At 36.3% G+C, this 18,144-nt stretch overlaps 1 protein-coding gene across 3 annotated transcripts in view; it reads left to right on the plus strand.

The window, feature by feature from the left end:
- GRIA4 (glutamate ionotropic receptor AMPA type subunit 4) overlaps positions 1–18,144 on the plus strand; it is a gene marked incomplete at both ends in the record, with an annotated part of 287,382 nt that overhangs the window by 203,513 nt on the left and 65,725 nt on the right. For all 3 annotated transcript variants that reach the window (XM_081326677.1, XM_081326676.1, XM_081326678.1), the window contains 4 exons: positions 2,272–2,430; positions 3,567–3,734; positions 7,055–7,159; positions 16,310–16,420. In XM_081326677.1, coding sequence (XP_081182803.1) covers positions 2,272–2,430; positions 3,567–3,734; positions 7,055–7,159; positions 16,310–16,420 — 543 coding nt within the window. The remainder of the gene's footprint in view (positions 1–2,271; positions 2,431–3,566; positions 3,735–7,054; positions 7,160–16,309; positions 16,421–18,144) is intronic.

Genomic DNA, 18,144 nt, shown 5'->3' on the forward strand with positions numbered 1-18,144 from the left:
TTTCCTCCCTGAAACTTGTCTCTTTATCACTAGTCCATGTGAGCATATCTCAAGGAAAGGCCATGCAGCACAATCCTTCCATCTAGTGATGATGGTGGAGATACGCAAGATAGCAAAGAGTGTTGTGATGCAATTTCCACACCCTCCTCCCTTTGTACCTGCATAGTCCATGTTCAAAAGGAACAGGATTTGCATTATAATGGTCCATCAACTCTCCTGCTGATTTTGATATGAGTGTAGGAGATGACCAGGTTGAGCCCGAGGGATGCATCTTCAGTCATGAGTCCCTGAGCATCCACAAGAGATCACCTTCCATGCCTTCTTAATTCCCACTTATTTCCCTTGGCCCCTAGTAGCTCAGATTCTTGTAGAGAGCTTAAGCTTGCAATAAATCTTTATACTCATTCTAACTGCCTGAAACTCCTGATTTCCTCAGCGATTGACAACGTACTCTGAATGAATGAATGAATGAATGAATGAATGAATGAATGAATGAATGAATATGTGTTTGTTGATATAACATCTACTAGGTTTTATGTAAATTATATACCACCTTGAATATATCTGTATAAATGTTACACAAGTGCAATCCCATTAATTTTAATTATAACAAACTGTCCTGATCTACCATAACAAAATATAGCATCCCATAACAGATAAGAGAAAAGGGGGGAACAATCTATCTATTTCTTTACAGAAATAGCAACTTTTCCTGCAAAAAGCAAACGTGAATATTTTACAATTAGTTGCTACTGTTATATATGTAATTTATATACCATATTTCATTTTAAGAAACCAAATTTCAAAAATTTAGAAGTTAAATGAAAGCAATAAAAAGTAAATCATTGAGCTTATTCTCAAGCTGACTTAAATAAATAAGTATTAAATAAAGGTGATACAATAAATAAATAAATAAATAGAAAATAAATAAATAGAAATAAATAACTAGAAAACATACTATTCTACATTTTCCCAAGAACGTATCTGCATAATAATTAATGAAAAAAACTGTTCTCTGATTTTTTTATTCACTTTTATATTTTTAAAGCTTCTTTTATACATGGATGAACTACTCCCTATATCAACATAATGTATGATTGTAAAATAAAAATGATGTGATCAGTAAAGAGAATATCAGTAATACATTTTGAAATGATCCAATTACTGACAGTGTTAATATTTTATATATGATGCATTTTTAAATGTGATACTAAGAATTAAAAAGTTATTGTCAATTTATTGATAGATGCCAAAATCATTGCATCTCGCTGTGGGCAAGTTTCTCTCTCCTCTTTATCATACTGCTTCTAAAAAAATAATAAGATACTTTGCAGTAATGTTGACTTTGTTCATGCAATGTTAACTTGTCTATGCAAATCAGATTAATAAAGAAAAGTTTGTAAAAAAGGTTAGTAATTATTTTCTGCAGCTATTATTATAATATATGGTGTACATTATTATTATTTTTCCTCTGTGAACTCATTTTCAAGTATTTATACTTAATTAGATAGTTCTAGTATAATAATTTTATTTTTATATGTTTGTGTTTGTACTGGCAATTGCAATACTGCTGGGCTGGAATGAGACTGCTTGCAATGGAAAAAGCCAATTATTGAGTATCTGACAGAGCCAAAATCTCTGTGTCCATACTAAGCAAGAACGAACAATTTGTTTTTCATCCTTCGGGTAGTTTGCTTCACTCCCATTAAAACCAGGATACTAGCCTACAGCAAGAAATTGATGTACACTAGGCAGTTTGTGACAAGTGTATGGGACAAGGGCTGAACACCATATTTTGTCCCATTTTCAAGCCTGAGAATTGCAAGATCAGGGGGAAAAATGCCCCAAAAGTTTTTGCAGTGATTATGCGAGAATATACCGGTATGAATACTATACAAACTTTTCTCTCCATCCTTAGAGGAGAGATCTAAGAAAGATCTCATGGCCTCAGGGATGCCTTTAAGGGAAAAATAGAAGCAATGAAACTGGTTATTTTTCAATAGTCTGTGTTAAATATGAGTCAATGTGGAGCCAGCTCTAGAATTATATCAGTGAACAATTATACAAGGTATATATAAATAAATGCATTATGTTGTGTTAGAAAATAGAACAATTATATTCATTTTAAACACACCTGAAGATCAGATTAAAAGAGTTGAATAATAAAATATAACTTTTTAACTTAACTGTTGTAATGACTAAATACCAGTGAAAAAGTTTTAATGACATGCTGTATTAAAATACAATATGATGGAAATTTATTTCTCATAGGGATTCAAAGATATTTCCCTGGAGAGATTTATGCACGGAGGAGCCAACATCACAGGGTTTCAGTTAATGGACTTCAATACCCCTATGGTTTCTAAACTCATGCAACGGTGGAAGAAACTGGACCAGAGAGAATACCCAGGATCAGAAACTCCTCCTAAGGTTCTATTCTACTTTAAAATCTGAAATACCGTAACCTTTCATATAACTTGACTTAATACAAACATAAGTAATTGCCTAATATTGTGAAGATCTGTTGACTTTTATGTGTTAATCAGGTTCCCCTACCCCTTCTACTTAATCTTCATACTTTGTTTTTCCCCAGCCTGGGGCTTTTATCCCACTGTTGACCAAGCTGAGAGAACTGAGATAAATATAATTTTGGTGGTAATATTAGTCTTAGTTCTTCTGTTTGTAGATGTGATGGAGTTTAGTCAAGGATGTCTTTGATAATCATTCTAAGGCTTGTTACAGGGACTGATACATTCCATTCCATTCCATATCCAGAATGATCTCATTCTTCACTTGGAGGTTGAATAAGAAACAAATTATCATGTTGCATAGGTGGGTAGTGAAATGTCTACAAGCAAATAACCAAGCTTAGGGCTTAGTTTAGAGAGCACCAAGGACTCCACAGTTCAACCCTGAACTACAGATATTCCCTCTGTTGTCCTTTTTGAGATTGAGTGAAACAACTCTTTCCAGTTATGGTGAAACTTATTTAATATTCATTAGTGAACTGAGTTTAAAAGAGCTTTGCTATTGTATATATTGTTCCCTATGGGCCATTTAATTAAGAATTCCCAAATATCTTATTTCTTTATAATTATTCTGATTTTTTACTTTATCCATTCATAGTTGGTTGTTATGCAACTTCTATTAGTTTTGTTATGTTCAAAATCAACTATTGCAACTTTGAGGGGTTTTCTGCTTTCATGGACAGGTCATAAAGTCATATTATTGGCTTTACCTTCTTGAAAGGATTGACTCTTTCTTCTTGGATCCAATCTTATCTGACCAAAAGTACATTTTATGGGAAGTCCAACTTTCCATTTTATTCTAGTCCTTTTGTAATTCTGAAGTAACTTTTTGCAGCCTTTTAAGCAACATAACTACAGAATTAAACTTCATATTAATGTCCTATTAATGTTAATGTGGTGTTCTTATCATCCTTGTTTACTAAGAAATCTTTCTCAGCTTGCTGAACTAATGCTTGTCAATTGAGGAATCAAAGGTTTAATAGATTTATTTTTGAACATAATTGTAATAATTGACTTACAATTTTTCCATCTGATTAGTATACCTCTGCTCTGACTTATGACGGAGTACTTGTGATGGCTGAGACTTTCCGAAATCTTCGAAAGCAGAAAATAGATATTTCTCGAAGAGGAAATGCTGGGGATTGTCTTGCAAATCCAGCTGCACCATGGAGCCAAGGAATTGACATGGAGAGAACACTGAAACAGGTGTGGTTCTTGTAAGATTTACATCTGCTTGATTTATGTGGCAGCTGCTATGTTGGAAATTATCAGAAACATTTAAACTGCCAAACAGTTATTGTATTACTGTGTTATAATGAATTAATGGATGAAATAAATTTATTTAACTGTCTATATCAGGGGAGTCAAACTGCCGGCCCGCAGACTGGACGCGTCACGGGGAAGCTGCACCCACCCCATTGCCAGCAATGGAAAAATAGTCCCGATACATCACGTGATGTCACGTGACATTGCAAGTTTGACATGTCTGGTCTATATATTAGAAGGAAGTCTGGTTTGAGAACAAAATTAAAACACAATATGATTGCAATATAAAAAGATCATTTAAAACAATAATCCATGTTGAAACCATGATAAAATTCATATTCATCCACCAAAGACCTGGTGCAGCTCCATCAACATCCTTGTCCCAGAGCCTGTGGGAAAAGCCAGGTCTCCATCATTTGGTTGAGACAACAGGGGGGGAAGAGGCTGTTCCATAAGGCAGGTGATAGGACACAGAAAGCATGCTTCTGAGGTTTTCTCCCCCCCCCCCAGCCAACATTGTTTCACTAAGGGTTCATGGAGGATAATACCCTGCCAGATTTACTACAGTGGGCAGAAACTATTGGGGATAGGCAATGTTGCAAGTAATTGGGTCCCATGCCATGTAAAAGTGTCCACCAACACCTTAAATTTTACCCAGAAGCTGATGAGAGCTAGTTCTGCTCTTGGAGCAGTGGCATTACATGGATATATTTCGTTTACTGACCTTTTGAAGTTACAATGGCACTGAAAAAATGAATTATGACAATTTTACACACAACTGTTGCAGTATCCCCCTGGTCCCGTGATCAATCTTCAGATGTTTGGCAACTGACTCATATTTATGACAATTGCAGGATCATGTGATCGCCTTTTGTGACCTTCTGACAAGCAAAGTCAATGGGGAAGCCAGAGTCACTTAACAACCATATTACTAAATTAACAACTGCATTGTTATTCATTTAACAACTGTGGCAAGGTCATAAAATAGGGCAAAATTCACTTAGCAAATTTCTCACTTAGCAACAGAAATTTTGGGCTCAATTGAGGTCATAAGTTGAGGACAACCTATATTTATGTATTCTATAATATACAGTACTTAGTTTGTTTTTCAATTGTTATATCATTTGCCCTTAGACCAATGAGTTAATGAACATTCACAATTGAAAATGGAAAATAAGCAGCTGAAAGACATTTTGGGTTCAAGGACAATTGTTCATCTCTTGGTCAGTCACACACCAAGGTTGTTCGTTAACAATTTTTAAGAAACTCAGACTAATGGTGCTCTTCTTCACCTTGTATAAATGTGTGTGTGTGTGTGTATGTGTGTATGTTCTGAAATATGCAACTACCTAAGGAAATTTGGCAACAAAAGCTATTCATGACCTGTTATGGAAAGCAGTTGGGCCATGTTGTTGTTGTTGTTTTCATCACCTGTGTTTTTAAAGCTAGGAGATAAGCAACCTGAACAGAGGTAGGTAGCAAACAAATTTAATAAATAAAATAAATAAATAAATTTTCACCACTGATACAAACAGAATGAAATGGGGGGGGGGGGGGCTGGCAGCTCCAATGGATAAAACAACAATGCAGCACAAACTCCAATCCTTTCATGAATGAATCAATGCTGCTTTTTTCATTTTGACAAAAGGGTCAGTTCTTCCAGCTGCCCCAGTTCATTTTGCATTCGTCATTCAGATGAAATTTCCTGGAGTGCAAAGAATGTTAGTTCTGGAAGATTCATTCTAAGCTATAGTAATCCACTGTGTGATTGTTCCAGTTATACTTTCTCAGCCCAAACCTATTTGAGGAGTTCTCATGAGAGAAAATCTGAATGAGACTGATTTGTATATCTCCTTGAACTTCTCAAGGAAGTAGGGAATATAAATTTAAATAAAAAGATAGGATAACATTTTGTTGGAGTGGACAGTATTAATCCATTCCATGTTGAATGGAAACCAGGGATTTTTTTCCAAAGTTATGAGTAAAAAATGATTTATTGTTGAGAGAGATGAATGCAGAAAACATACATGAGATTATTTCACATCACAATGATAAAATAAATTGACAGGTTTATATTTTTATTGAATAATTATTTTATGGTTTTCAGTGCTGCATGTCAAATGCATTTCTGCCACCCTGAAGATCTGTTTAACTTTTGTGATAACTCACAATTCTAAATAATCTCTATTTTTTCTGCTTTAGTATATCATTTAAGAATTAAATAAAACAGAGGAATTTTTCAACTGACAGAGATCTCCATATTCTGATGAATATAGAGACTTAAACATTTCCAAATCCAGACTGAGGGTTTTTTAGGCTTTCTTAGAATAGGTTAGGTCAAGAAAAAGAAAAAAAAACCTGAAGAGACTGTAAAAAATTCATTTTCTTGAGAAAAAATTTTGTGTTGTTTTTTGTCCCTCCTGTTTTACAACATTGGGCAGTATGATGTAGCAATCAAATACTGTATTGTCAAATATTGTAGACCAGAGATCTCCAACCTTTTGGGCACCAGAGACCGGTTACATGGAGAGAGGTTTTTCCGTGAACCGGAGGGGGTGTGGTTTTGTGTGCTGCTTGCATCCCTGCGAATGGGGCTTTGCTTGTTTGTGTGGACCGGTCGCTGGCATGCCGCGGCCTGGTACTGGTCCACAGACCGGAGGTTGGGGACTCCTGTTGTAGACAACTGAGTGCAGCAGAACAATGAGATGGTGATCCCATTGTGTTAAAAAAAACAAATATTTGGGTATTTGGCACTTTTCACTTTAGTCTTTATTTACATACAGAAACTGCTAGGGAATGGTGTCAGAAATTTGCTATTGAATTTTCATCCTGAGACATTATGAAGGTGATTTTAAAAATTGAATTGGCTACATATAATCCATGGACTGTGCACTGACTATCCTTCACTTAAACATTTCCAGGACAGAAAACATGATACAGACCTGGCATTTACATCTGCTGCTTTGGATTCAGTCTAAACTCAGACTCCAGAGTGGGATGGGGTGGGATGGACATGCTCTTATAAAGATTTGTTGAAGAAAAAATGTTAAGCACCAAAAGTACACAGAGATTGCTAAGCTCTTCTTTCATTTTATTAAAACTTTGGAGAGAATCTAGGGGTAGAAAAATGAATCTTGGTAAACAATTAACGTGTCCCTTAATCAACAATCCTGTAGACAAGTTTTACTTCTATACAACATCTTCTAATGAATAAGCACTTTATCACTAATCCATATTTTAATTTGATTTTCAATTTGAAGGTTCGAATACAGGGACTGACTGGAAATGTTCAATTTGACCACTACGGCCGCAGAGTCAACTATTCGATGGATGTATTTGAGCTGAAGAGCACTGGTCCTCGAAAGGTATGTTCTCATTGTATATTATTTGTTTCATCCATATGTGTCTGCATGTCTAAAGAAATTGTCACTAAAACTCAGTTTACCTAATAAATCGAATTATGTTTGCAGTACCCACCATTTTTTAATAATACTCTGTTATTAGAATATAAGCATGCAATATTTCATATGACAAGGCACGGCATCTTTTTCTGTCATAAGAGCAAACTTCTTTGGTTGCTGGGCTTTCTGTTTTCATAATAAGGGTGAAAAAAAGCAAGGTTTGAGTTAGGAATACAAAGAAAAATAAAGGAACCTGGAAGTAAAATAGATGGTTAGCTTGTTCTCATTACATAAATACTTTAGGACAATTCAAATGTTTCAATGAACTGATTTTCTTTCTTTCTTTATTTTTTAATAAGAGGTTTCAGAACAAGAGATCTGGAATATTAAGAGTATTTGCTCTCTCGTTTCATTTGTAATTAGAGTCCAATAAGAGGTGACAGACGTAATGTGCTCATGGAGATTACTTTGTTTATTTGTATCTCACCTTTAAAAAAGCTCAAGGCAGTGAACATATCCAACACATCTCCCTCCTCCTATTTTCCCCACAACAACCCTGTGAGGTGGGTTGGATGGAGAGAGAGTGTTTGGGCCCCAGCTGCTTTCATGCCTAAGACAGGACTAGAATTCAGAACTTCTAGCTAGAGACTCAACCACTAGACCAATTTGCAGTTTTCTGAAACACAAGAAACTGAGTTTCCTCTTATTTTTCAAATATGTTCTATACTTGTGACTTAAAATATAGTAATCCCTTTTCATTTGGTTATATACTTTGTTGATGGTTGCCTGATGTGAAAGTTGAAGTCAAACATCAACCATCTAGAATCTGTGTCCTCCAAAGCCTGATACTTAATTTCTGACATCAATGTTCTTGTACAAGGATAGGTCATCAGAAAAAAAAAGTTATAGGCTTTTAATTTTAGTGCCAAGAAATATCCTTGCTTCCAATGGTTTATGTACTATGATTTATGGTTCCTTCAGCAATTTCAATTTAGGACATTCCTTTCCTTCTCATGCATCAGAACATTTAAGGGCAGGAGAAAACGCACACATTTTTATCACCTAACTTTTTAATATCTTTAAAAAAACATTCACAGTGGTTCATGTTTTCATTTCTGCAATTAAATTCCTAATCTGTCTGCCCAGTTTACATCATCCTATTTTTCATACGCCAAGTGATGTTTGATTGTTTTATTTCCCCCTTTTGGAACATTGCATAGGAGAAGAGGGCTTATTTTTTTACCTGTGTGAAAATCAGAAGAAAACATTATCACTTTGTACAAGTTTTATTATTATTTTTTAATTTTACATTCAGATATTTGTGAAGCAATATGGTGGTTGGGTACAAAAGTAAACAATTGCAAATAACAAATTATTTGTAAATAGCTCAAGTTGCATCAACAAAGATTCCCTCTCTGATTCCCTTAGTTATGACATAATCAAATTAATCGAATTAATGCATTTCTAATTGTGACATAATCAATTAGAAGAATTTTCAGTATATTTTCACTTATACATATCCACATCCTGTTTTAATGTTTTATATATATATATATATATATATATATATATATATATATATATATATATATATATATGTATATATATATGGATCCTTGGTTTTTCGGGTTTTTCCCCGCGTAGAACTAGAGGTGTAGGCGCAACGTTTCGACGGAATCCCATCCGTCATCATCAGGCTTTAGCTTCCTTCTAAACAGGAAGGAAGGAAGGAAGCTAAAGCCTGATGATGACGGATGGGATTCCGTCGAAACGTTGCGCCTACACCTCTAGTTCTACGCGGGGAAAAACCCGAAAAACCAAGGATCCACATACAGGCACCCGCGAAAACCTCAGAAAACAAATATATATATATATATACATATACATACATATATACATATACATATACATACATATATACATATACATACATATATACATATACATATACATATATATATACATATACATATACATCCCCTTCATGGATTACTGCCTTGTCGTGGCGAAGGGGCTTGCGTAATTCAATGAAGCTATGAGCTATGCCGTGCAGGGCCACCCAAGACGGAAAGGTCATAGCAGAGAGTTCTGACAAAACGTGATCCACTGGAGAAGGAAATGCCACTCTAATGGCAGAAAGTGAAGAGGAACTAAAGAGCCTCTTGTTGCGAGTGAAGAAGGAGAGTGCAAAACTTGGGTTGAAACTAAACATTAAGAAAACCAAGATCATGGCATCCGGCCCTCTCAATTCCTGGCAAATAGATGGGGAAGAAATGGAGGTAGTGACAGATTTTATTTTCCTGGGCTCCAAGATCACTGCAGATGGGGACTGTAGCCAAGAAATTAAAAGACACTTGCTCCTTGGGAGGAAAGCCATGGCAAATCTAGACAGCACACTAAAAAGCAGAGACATCACCCTGTCAACAAAAGTGCGTATAGTCAAGGCTATGGTCTTCCCAGTTGCAATGTATGGCAGTGAAAGCTGGACCATAAGAAAGGCTGAGCGCCAAAGAATTGAAGCCTTTGAACTATGGTGCTGGAGAAGACTCCTGCGAGTCCCTTGGACTGCAAGGCGATCAAACCGGTCAGTCCTAGAAGAGATCAACCCTGACTGCTCTTTAGAAGGCCAGATCCTGAAGCTAAAACTCAAATACTTTGGCCACCTAATGAGAAGGAAGGACTCACTGGAGAAGAGCCTAATGCTGGGAAAGATTGAGGGCAATAGAAGAAGGGGACGAGAGAGAATGAGGTGGCTGGATGGAGTCACTGAAGCAGTAGGTGTGAGCTTAAATGGACTCCAGAAGATGGTAGAGGACAGGAAGGCCTGGAGGAACATTGTCCATAGGGTCGCGATGGGTCGGACACGACTTTGCAACTAACAACAACAAAATACATATACATATACATATACATATACATATACATATACATATACATACATACATACATACATACATACATACATACATACATACATACATACATACATACATACATACATATATATATATATATATATATATATATATATATATATATATATATATATAAACTTAATTTTTGGGTAACCCACATTTCCCTATTTTAATAAAAAGTAATTATCCTGTCTACAGAGCTTACATTATTCATTTCAATACATTCTTATTTTTACAAGTAAATTCTATTTGTCATCTTAATAATTCACCAATTATTAGAAAAATATCTTTTGTTATATCCTTACAAATTATATAATATAAATCAATTCTAATAGCCAACTTTCCTTTCCCTTAAACACCTAAAAGTTAAATATAAAGTCAATTTATATCTATATCATACAGCAAATATATTCTATATGTCATCTTAATAGTTCATTAATTATCCGGGTGAGAGTCAAGGTGCTAGTGATTACCTATAAAGCCCTAAATGGCATGGGTCCGGAATACTTATGGGAGCACCTGCTGCCGGTGTCAACTTCCCTTCGTCCTGTGCGCTCCCACAGAGAGGGCCTCCTCAGGGTGCCGCCGGTCAGAGAGTGCCGGCTGGCGGCCCCCAGGGGGAGAGCATTCTCTGTGGGCGCGCCAGCCCTTTGGAATCAATTACCGGTTGAGTTCTGGATGGCTCCTGACCATCGCTCTTTCCGCCGTGATCTGAAAACTTACCTATTTGAACAAGCCGACCTGGTCTAATGGGTTTGGGGTATTTTAATTATTTTATTTATTTATTTATTTTTTATTACATTTATATCCCGCCCTTCTCCGAAGACTCAGGGAGGCTTACAAACTTAGCAGTAGCCTTCATTCTATGTATATGCCTGCTTGTTAGCGCTTTCACACACACCCCAAGCGGCATTATTACAAAGTCAGCTTATTGCCCCCAACAATCTGGGTCCTCATTTTACCTACCTCGGAAGGATGGAAGGATGAGTCAACCTTGATTAGTAATTTTTAATTATTTATTGTAATGGGCTAGTTCTATTTAATCTTATTTTTAACTTTTGTATATTGTATTTTTATTGTATTTTTATTGCCCTGTACACCGCCCTGAGTCCTTCGGGAGAAGGGCGGTATAGAAATTAAATTAATAATAAATAAATAAATAAATATTAAAATAATGTCTTTTATTATATCATTCCAGATTCTATAATATAGTTCAGAGTTATGTTCTAATAGCTTAATTTTGTTTTCCCTTAACAATCTAAAACCTAAATATAAAATCAGTTTATATTTTTTAAGGATTCTCCTTAGCCCAGGGGTGTCAAACTCAATTTCATTGAGGGCCGCATCAGCATTGCAGTTGCCCTCAGGGTGCCAGGTGGGTATGGCCTGGGTGGGCATGGCCTACTGGGTGGGCATGGCTAGAGTGCCTACGGCCTACTGGGCGGGCATGGCCAACTCTACATTGTTCACATCAAGGGTGCCTATGGGGGCATGGGCAGGAGTGGGACAGATCTGAGGGTCTCTGGCAGAAGGAGGGTCTCTGGGCCAGGGCCAAGGCAGTGGGGGCCGTTCCCTCACTGTTTCCGGAATGGCTTCACGGGCCGCATGAAACCACTTTGCGTGCCGGATCTGGCCCCCGGGCCTTGTGTTTGACATGTCTGCCTTAGCCCATTAAAAGAAATTTGTTAAGCTCTATTCTTACAAATCCCAAGAAAGAAACAAGTCTAATTTTTTAAATCTAACTCTCGCCTTCTTTTTGTGCCAATCAGTCTTCCATATTGGTGCCTTTAGATTCTCAGATGGGTCTCCCTTTCTTCCTACATACATTGTTTGAATCCAGGGAGACCATCCAAATATCAGTTTTGCAAAGAAAGTGTCCCCTTTGTAATCATTGAAGTGTTGCTTTAATAGCTCAATTTTAGATGTTTAGTTTAATATAATTGTCATTAGTTCAGTCTGGTCTTTTTCTTCTTCCGATTCCATCTGGCTTAGGTTAAAAGTATTAACTGATGTTATGGTTATCATTTGATTGGCTGGGTTCTCAATATACTGTATTTGAAGGCCTTTAATATCTTCCCTCTTAATGTTGCTTTCTTTGGGTACTATTGTTTTTTGAGTTTTAGGTTTTATAGTAAAGGTCGAGGTTTGGGCTTCAAAGTTCTCTTTAAATTGTATTTGTTGTTCTTTAAAGTCTCCTATTTTAGTGTTAGTTTCCACTTCTTCTGTTTGTTTTTGAATTATCAATTTATCATTTAAGGTCAAAGTTTGATTTGGTAGCTTTAAGCTGTCAGATTTATCTTGCAGTTTGGCTTTGATTTACTCAGTCATTGCCAAGATTGTGTCAAGTATCAGTTTGTAGTTAAGTGGTGGGATATATTCTTCCATTTCGTTGATGTTTACAGATGAGTCTTTCATGGAGGCTATTTTAATAAGAGTCAATGATTGTCCACCTCCAGTATTCCCAGTGCTTTTTTTGTAAAAGAAAAAAGTGCCGGGAACTCACACATGTCATATAACCCGCCTTGTCTACCCTACAAGGTTCCATCCAAAAAAGGTGCTGGAACTCCGTTCTGAGCGTACTATGAGGAAAAAAGCCCTGAGTATTCCTAAAGATTGTTTTCAGTGCCAGGTATTCCCAATTCTTATCTCTGAAGATAAGGTCAAGGACAGCTCTGTTATTCAGTCAGTTCTCACAATAAAAAAAGGTTTACTTGCTATACCAAGTTTTGTCACAAGATGTCATCAATAGCATATAGAATAAGATGTAAAGTCTTTTTCCAGATTAATAGAAAGCTTTTGTTCAATTAGTCCATTTTTCCCCCCTTAATTCATAGCTTAAGCAGGAAATAGGGTGGTAGGTCCCCACAAAAATAGAAGCTTTTTAATAAGTACAAATAAGATTGCTTAATTTATTTGCTTAGCCATTTGATTTCTTTAAGGCTTTAAAATTTATTCCCCAAGTATGCAGTCACCGGTCTCTCAAAATAGGGGGAGGAAATTTTCGGAAAAGTCCCACAGGAAGGTAGTTAGGGGAATAAGAAAGGTAAGGTCTCACCCAGGTCCTGCAGATTGCTTCATTGTGCTAGAATGGTGCTTTGGGCTTTCGGCAGGTAACGGCTTAATGATCGGCCATCTTAATGGCCGATCTCTTCTTCGGGCCAATGGAGCTGCTCCAGATTCAAGCAGAGGGCTGCTGCCCTTCCGCAATCACAAGGAGGGCCTCCTCGTGGTTTTCACCCCTTCAGGGTCCTCCAAGAAAGAAAGATTGGACGGCAGGGAGAGAGCTCTTCCTGCATGTCCGCAAGCACCGCATGCACAAACCGGAAGCCCAAAAGAAAATATTATCAACTACAGCCAGTTCCTTAAACTAAAATATATCCATTCAGTTTTATAATTAAAAACAGACAATATTTTTAAATGAAGATTATATAATAACTAGAATCCCAGTGCCTTAAGTATTACAAAGCAAATCTATACTAAAAATGCATGGTTTGATCTGAATCCATCTCAGCTTTTTAAAAGAACTTTTCACAGATCTGTGTATCAAGGGCTGTTATTATATTTCTGGCTTGGGTTTTGTTAATACTCTCATGTACACCTTTCCCTAATGAGTCCTTGAATTTGATGAAAGACATTGTGCCAAACATCTCTTGAGAACAAGTAGTATCTCCTTTTTCCCCCCAACCACATTTTGTGGCAAGTTAGCAAGGCTGTTTACTGTTAAAAGTTGTATTTACAGCATGCTGGGCTCCCCCACCTCTCTATTTTAACTGATAATTATCCAGGGAGGAGCGAAGCCATGGCTTGAGATTTAAAATGTATTGTGAAGGGTCCTTGGTGCTCTCTGAGCTTGCTTGTTTTCTTGCAAACATTTCATTACTCTAACTAGGTAACATCATCAGCGCTAGTCACATTTGGAAGGAAACAAGCGAACTCAGAGAGCACCAAGGACTCTTCATTTCAACCCTGAGCTGTAAACATTCTCCTTCATTGGTAAAAATGTAATGTAAAAGGAACTTTTCCCCTGTGCTGCACAGCTTAAATATTTTCTAATGGTATACGTCTGCATACTATAATGTTGGTTTGATAGAGGTTTCTATATCTATATCAAATAGCAGTCTTCTATTCCCCAAGACTGCCCCTATTTAGTGATAAAAAAATGGCAAAGTAGACTGGACAGTATTTTTCTCTTTCTCTTACAGACTGGCTCTGTTTTTGTTTTTTTACTCTTAGTCTTTCATTTTCACTTAGTGTCTTCTGTTTCATCTTCAGAACCTCTGCTCTCAGTAGCTGGCTAATCACCAATCTTCAACACTCTTATTTGGATGGTGACCTGCTCCTCTTCTGAAAGCCTAGGCTTCTGCTCAAGCTTGCAACACTTCAGCAGTACAACACTATTCTGCCCAGCTCAGGCCACCAAACCATATTGCCTATAACTAAAACCAACCAACTTCACCATCTTATGCTATTTAGGTCTAACTTATGTTGCCAACCATTATCTTCTTCCATCAGAGTTCTTTCTTCTTCCCCAAACTTGCTTTTTTATGACTTCCCTTCTGCCAGCCCAGCAACCACCCCACCCTTCTCCGATGAAAAAGACTTTCCTTTGCAAAATTACCTCCTACTCTTAGCTTCAACATATCAGATAAGAAGTACAAAATTGCATTTTGGGATTTCTGGCTACTACAGGTAGTCCTGAACTGTTTTTATGACTATTATGACTGTCCCGGGGTCATGTGATCCTCTTCTGTGACCTTGTGACAAACAAGGTCAATGAAGAAGCCAGATTCACCTAACAGATGTGTTACTAACTGAACAACTGCAGTGATTCACTTAGCAACTATGACAAGAAAGGTCATAAAATAGGGCAAAACTCACTAAACAACTCGCTTAGTAACATAAATTTTGGGCTGAATTGTGGTTGTAAGTAGAGAACTATCTGTATGTGATGGGAAGTAGGGTGTTACATGTCTCCATTATAAAATGAAGTATCTGCAAGTCTTGATCTTGAATGAAGCTGTAAATTCTAAAATGTTCAAATAATGGGAGAAAAATGGGAGAAAAAGAATGAGACAAAAAAGATAGAGATGAGGATTAATGATAACCTGAGCCATTTATAGAACATATGAGCTCTGTAGCATACAGATTAAGAAAACACAAAGAAATATGATTTGCAATATATGATTTTGAGAATCACATCAGCCTTTTTTTACTCCCAAGAATATAATAATAAAGACATGAACACTTAGAGAAATAAAGGAAAAGAAGGAAGAAATATCTGATAAACACTTCTATGGAATCCTAGTTCTTTTCATGGTTACTGGAGAAATTATCACTTGTTAAATAAAGAATTTAGAATGGCCTTGTATTTATTTATTTATTTATTTCCTATTGTGAGGAAAAGCTTGCATCTCTGAGCACTTCAGAGGGAATGAAGCTCTCAGATTAATGACATTTTGAAGATTTTCAAGGAAATAAAAGTGCACAAGAAAAAGAGAAAAACTCTGTGTTTGTTTGTCAATGAAGAGAGGAGAGGCACCAGTAATGGATCATTATAGACAGGAAACAAATGCGAAAAACCCAGGTAGATATTGGAGCCATCATGTAAAATGATACTGTATCAGAAGTCAATTATGTTTATCCCCTGAAACCATAAGCAAAACAATGCAGGCAGTGACTCTCCATATGAATTAAACAGCATATTATACAGCTTAGTTCCCATAGTGACAGCAAATTAAAGTTTTATATCAGAGTTAATTTATACATGGATGGATGGATGGATGGATGGATGGATGGATAGATAGATAGATCATTCATATATAAATGGGAATCTGAAATAAACTTTTATTTGCTATAACTATGATTTTGCATGATTTTGCATGATGTAATATATACATGGAATCATAGATTTCAGTCATGGAGTCATAGCAGAGACCAATTTAAAATTACTCTTGAAAGGATGTTTTAATAGTCAGGATAGAATCTGCTTCTTTGTACCTTGCAAAAGAATAACTCATCAAAGTATAGTTGGGCCAAAAGACAACCAGGAGATAAAGTATTTGGCAACTAGTGACCACAGTGTAGTGGTGGCAGAGTGGATTGTGTCGGTGCCAATGTTTAAACTGCATTTGAACAAATTATCGTGGTTGGCCTCATCAACAGTGAATAGAAAGTTAGCTTTTTCATTTGTTTATTACAGATTGGATACTGGAATGACATGGATAAATTAGTCTTGATTCAACATGAGCCTACAATGGGCAATGACACAGCTGCCCTTGAGAACAGAACAGTAATTGTAACTACAATTATGGTAAGTTTATTTTTCTACTCTTTGAGGGAAGCCAAATATTTACCTCATTATCCACTAAATGCTGGCTTTGGTTGAATTCAGGAAGTAATCTTTAGGATTCTAACTATTTCAAATGAATATAGAACATTTTCACATAATTAGACTGCTTTGAACATTACTTTTTAAAACATCATATACAGTCTTCCAGTTAATCTCTCTAAAATGCAATATACTATAAACAAGAATTGAAAGTTTTGAAAAAAGAGGGAAAACTTTATTTTATATAACTGTACCCTCATTCATTTTTGCCATGATGTTCTTATTGTTGACATTGTCATTTTTAAGGGAAACTTCTATGCCTTGTAAAAAATAAATTCACAAAATGCACACTTCCTGATTTCTGTAACAAATACCTTGTAACAAATAACCAATCAAATATTTGGTTAGTTATGTCATTTTAGAGTTTTTAAAATGGGTATAACATTGAAAAACATATTTTCTCACAATTTCTACTATATTCTATTGTAAATAGATTACTAAACAAAATTCAACAACTACAACTTAGCCACATTTTAGCCTTTCTTTATTTTGTTCATTTATTTTATAGGTTGACATGTCTTTCCAATAATGTCTTACACTGAGCAGACTTCACGGCTCAAAATATTAATAAGATTAAAAATTAAGAACACAACAATAGCATAGTATAAATTACCCAGATGGCAATGAACAGTTGTAATTTATACATGTGTTTATTGTTTAGGAAAGATAAATACAACCTAAAAAGTTCCTGGACTACCAGATCTTCAACATTTACAAATTGTTATTCAGCGCCCATCTATATGAGGGAGAATGCTGTTTAATAGAAAGGGAATGGTGATTGAAAACACCTAACCTTAGGATCCCTGAAGATAGCATTTCTTAAAGATCAGTCCCCAAGAAGACCTTTTTCTTCCAGGACTCGAGGGATGGGCAGAAACTATTGGAAGAAGGTAGTCACAGAGATATCCATATGCTGAACCATGAACAGCTTTAAGGTTGACTACCAGCATCTTGAATTACCCTGAGAAATAAACTAGTAACTAGTACTGCTTTCAAAACAGACATGGGCAAACCACCTGACACCTGGGATAATCCAAAACTGTATTCTGGGCCAGCTGAAATTCCCAGGTTCTCTTCAAAGTTCATGGCAGTAAACAAAGAGAAGGTGGTAAAGGTATAAGTGATGATAAACATACCTCCCGATCTAGGAAAGTTCATAGCTAGCACACAAGATGAAATTGTGCAAAATTCCTCTTAGCCAGAACTGCCCACTTGCTCTTCAAACAGAGTCCTAGATTAAGAGCCTTAACAAGTTGAACATCCCCTATTAGTTCTCAGTAATACAAGCCTGGTATTCACTGTCATCCACACTAATACCAATTATGAGAAGAGATGTATTATAAGTATCAAACAACAGCAGCAGTTGGAACCTAAGCTTCTTCATAAACTGTTTCCTAGTCTGAGCTATGGGAGAGGCGACAGAAATAAGGATGGATCTCATTTGCTCACTCCTTTTTCCTAGGAGAGACCCACCTATTTACCCCATCATGTTCCTCTCTACTTATCAGTACCTTAATTTCTATCACTTCTCCTTCATTCTCTTTTACTCCAATACTCCCTACCCCTGAATGTGCCAATGATGGCCATCCCTTACTATCCTTTCCACTTCTATTTCTATCTAACTTCTCTTCCAATATTACAGATCA

The sequence above is a fragment of the Vipera berus genome (assembly GCF_964194415.1).
Source record: "Vipera berus genome assembly, chromosome: 4".
Classification (NCBI taxonomy): Eukaryota; Metazoa; Chordata; class Lepidosauria; order Squamata; family Viperidae; genus Vipera; species Vipera berus.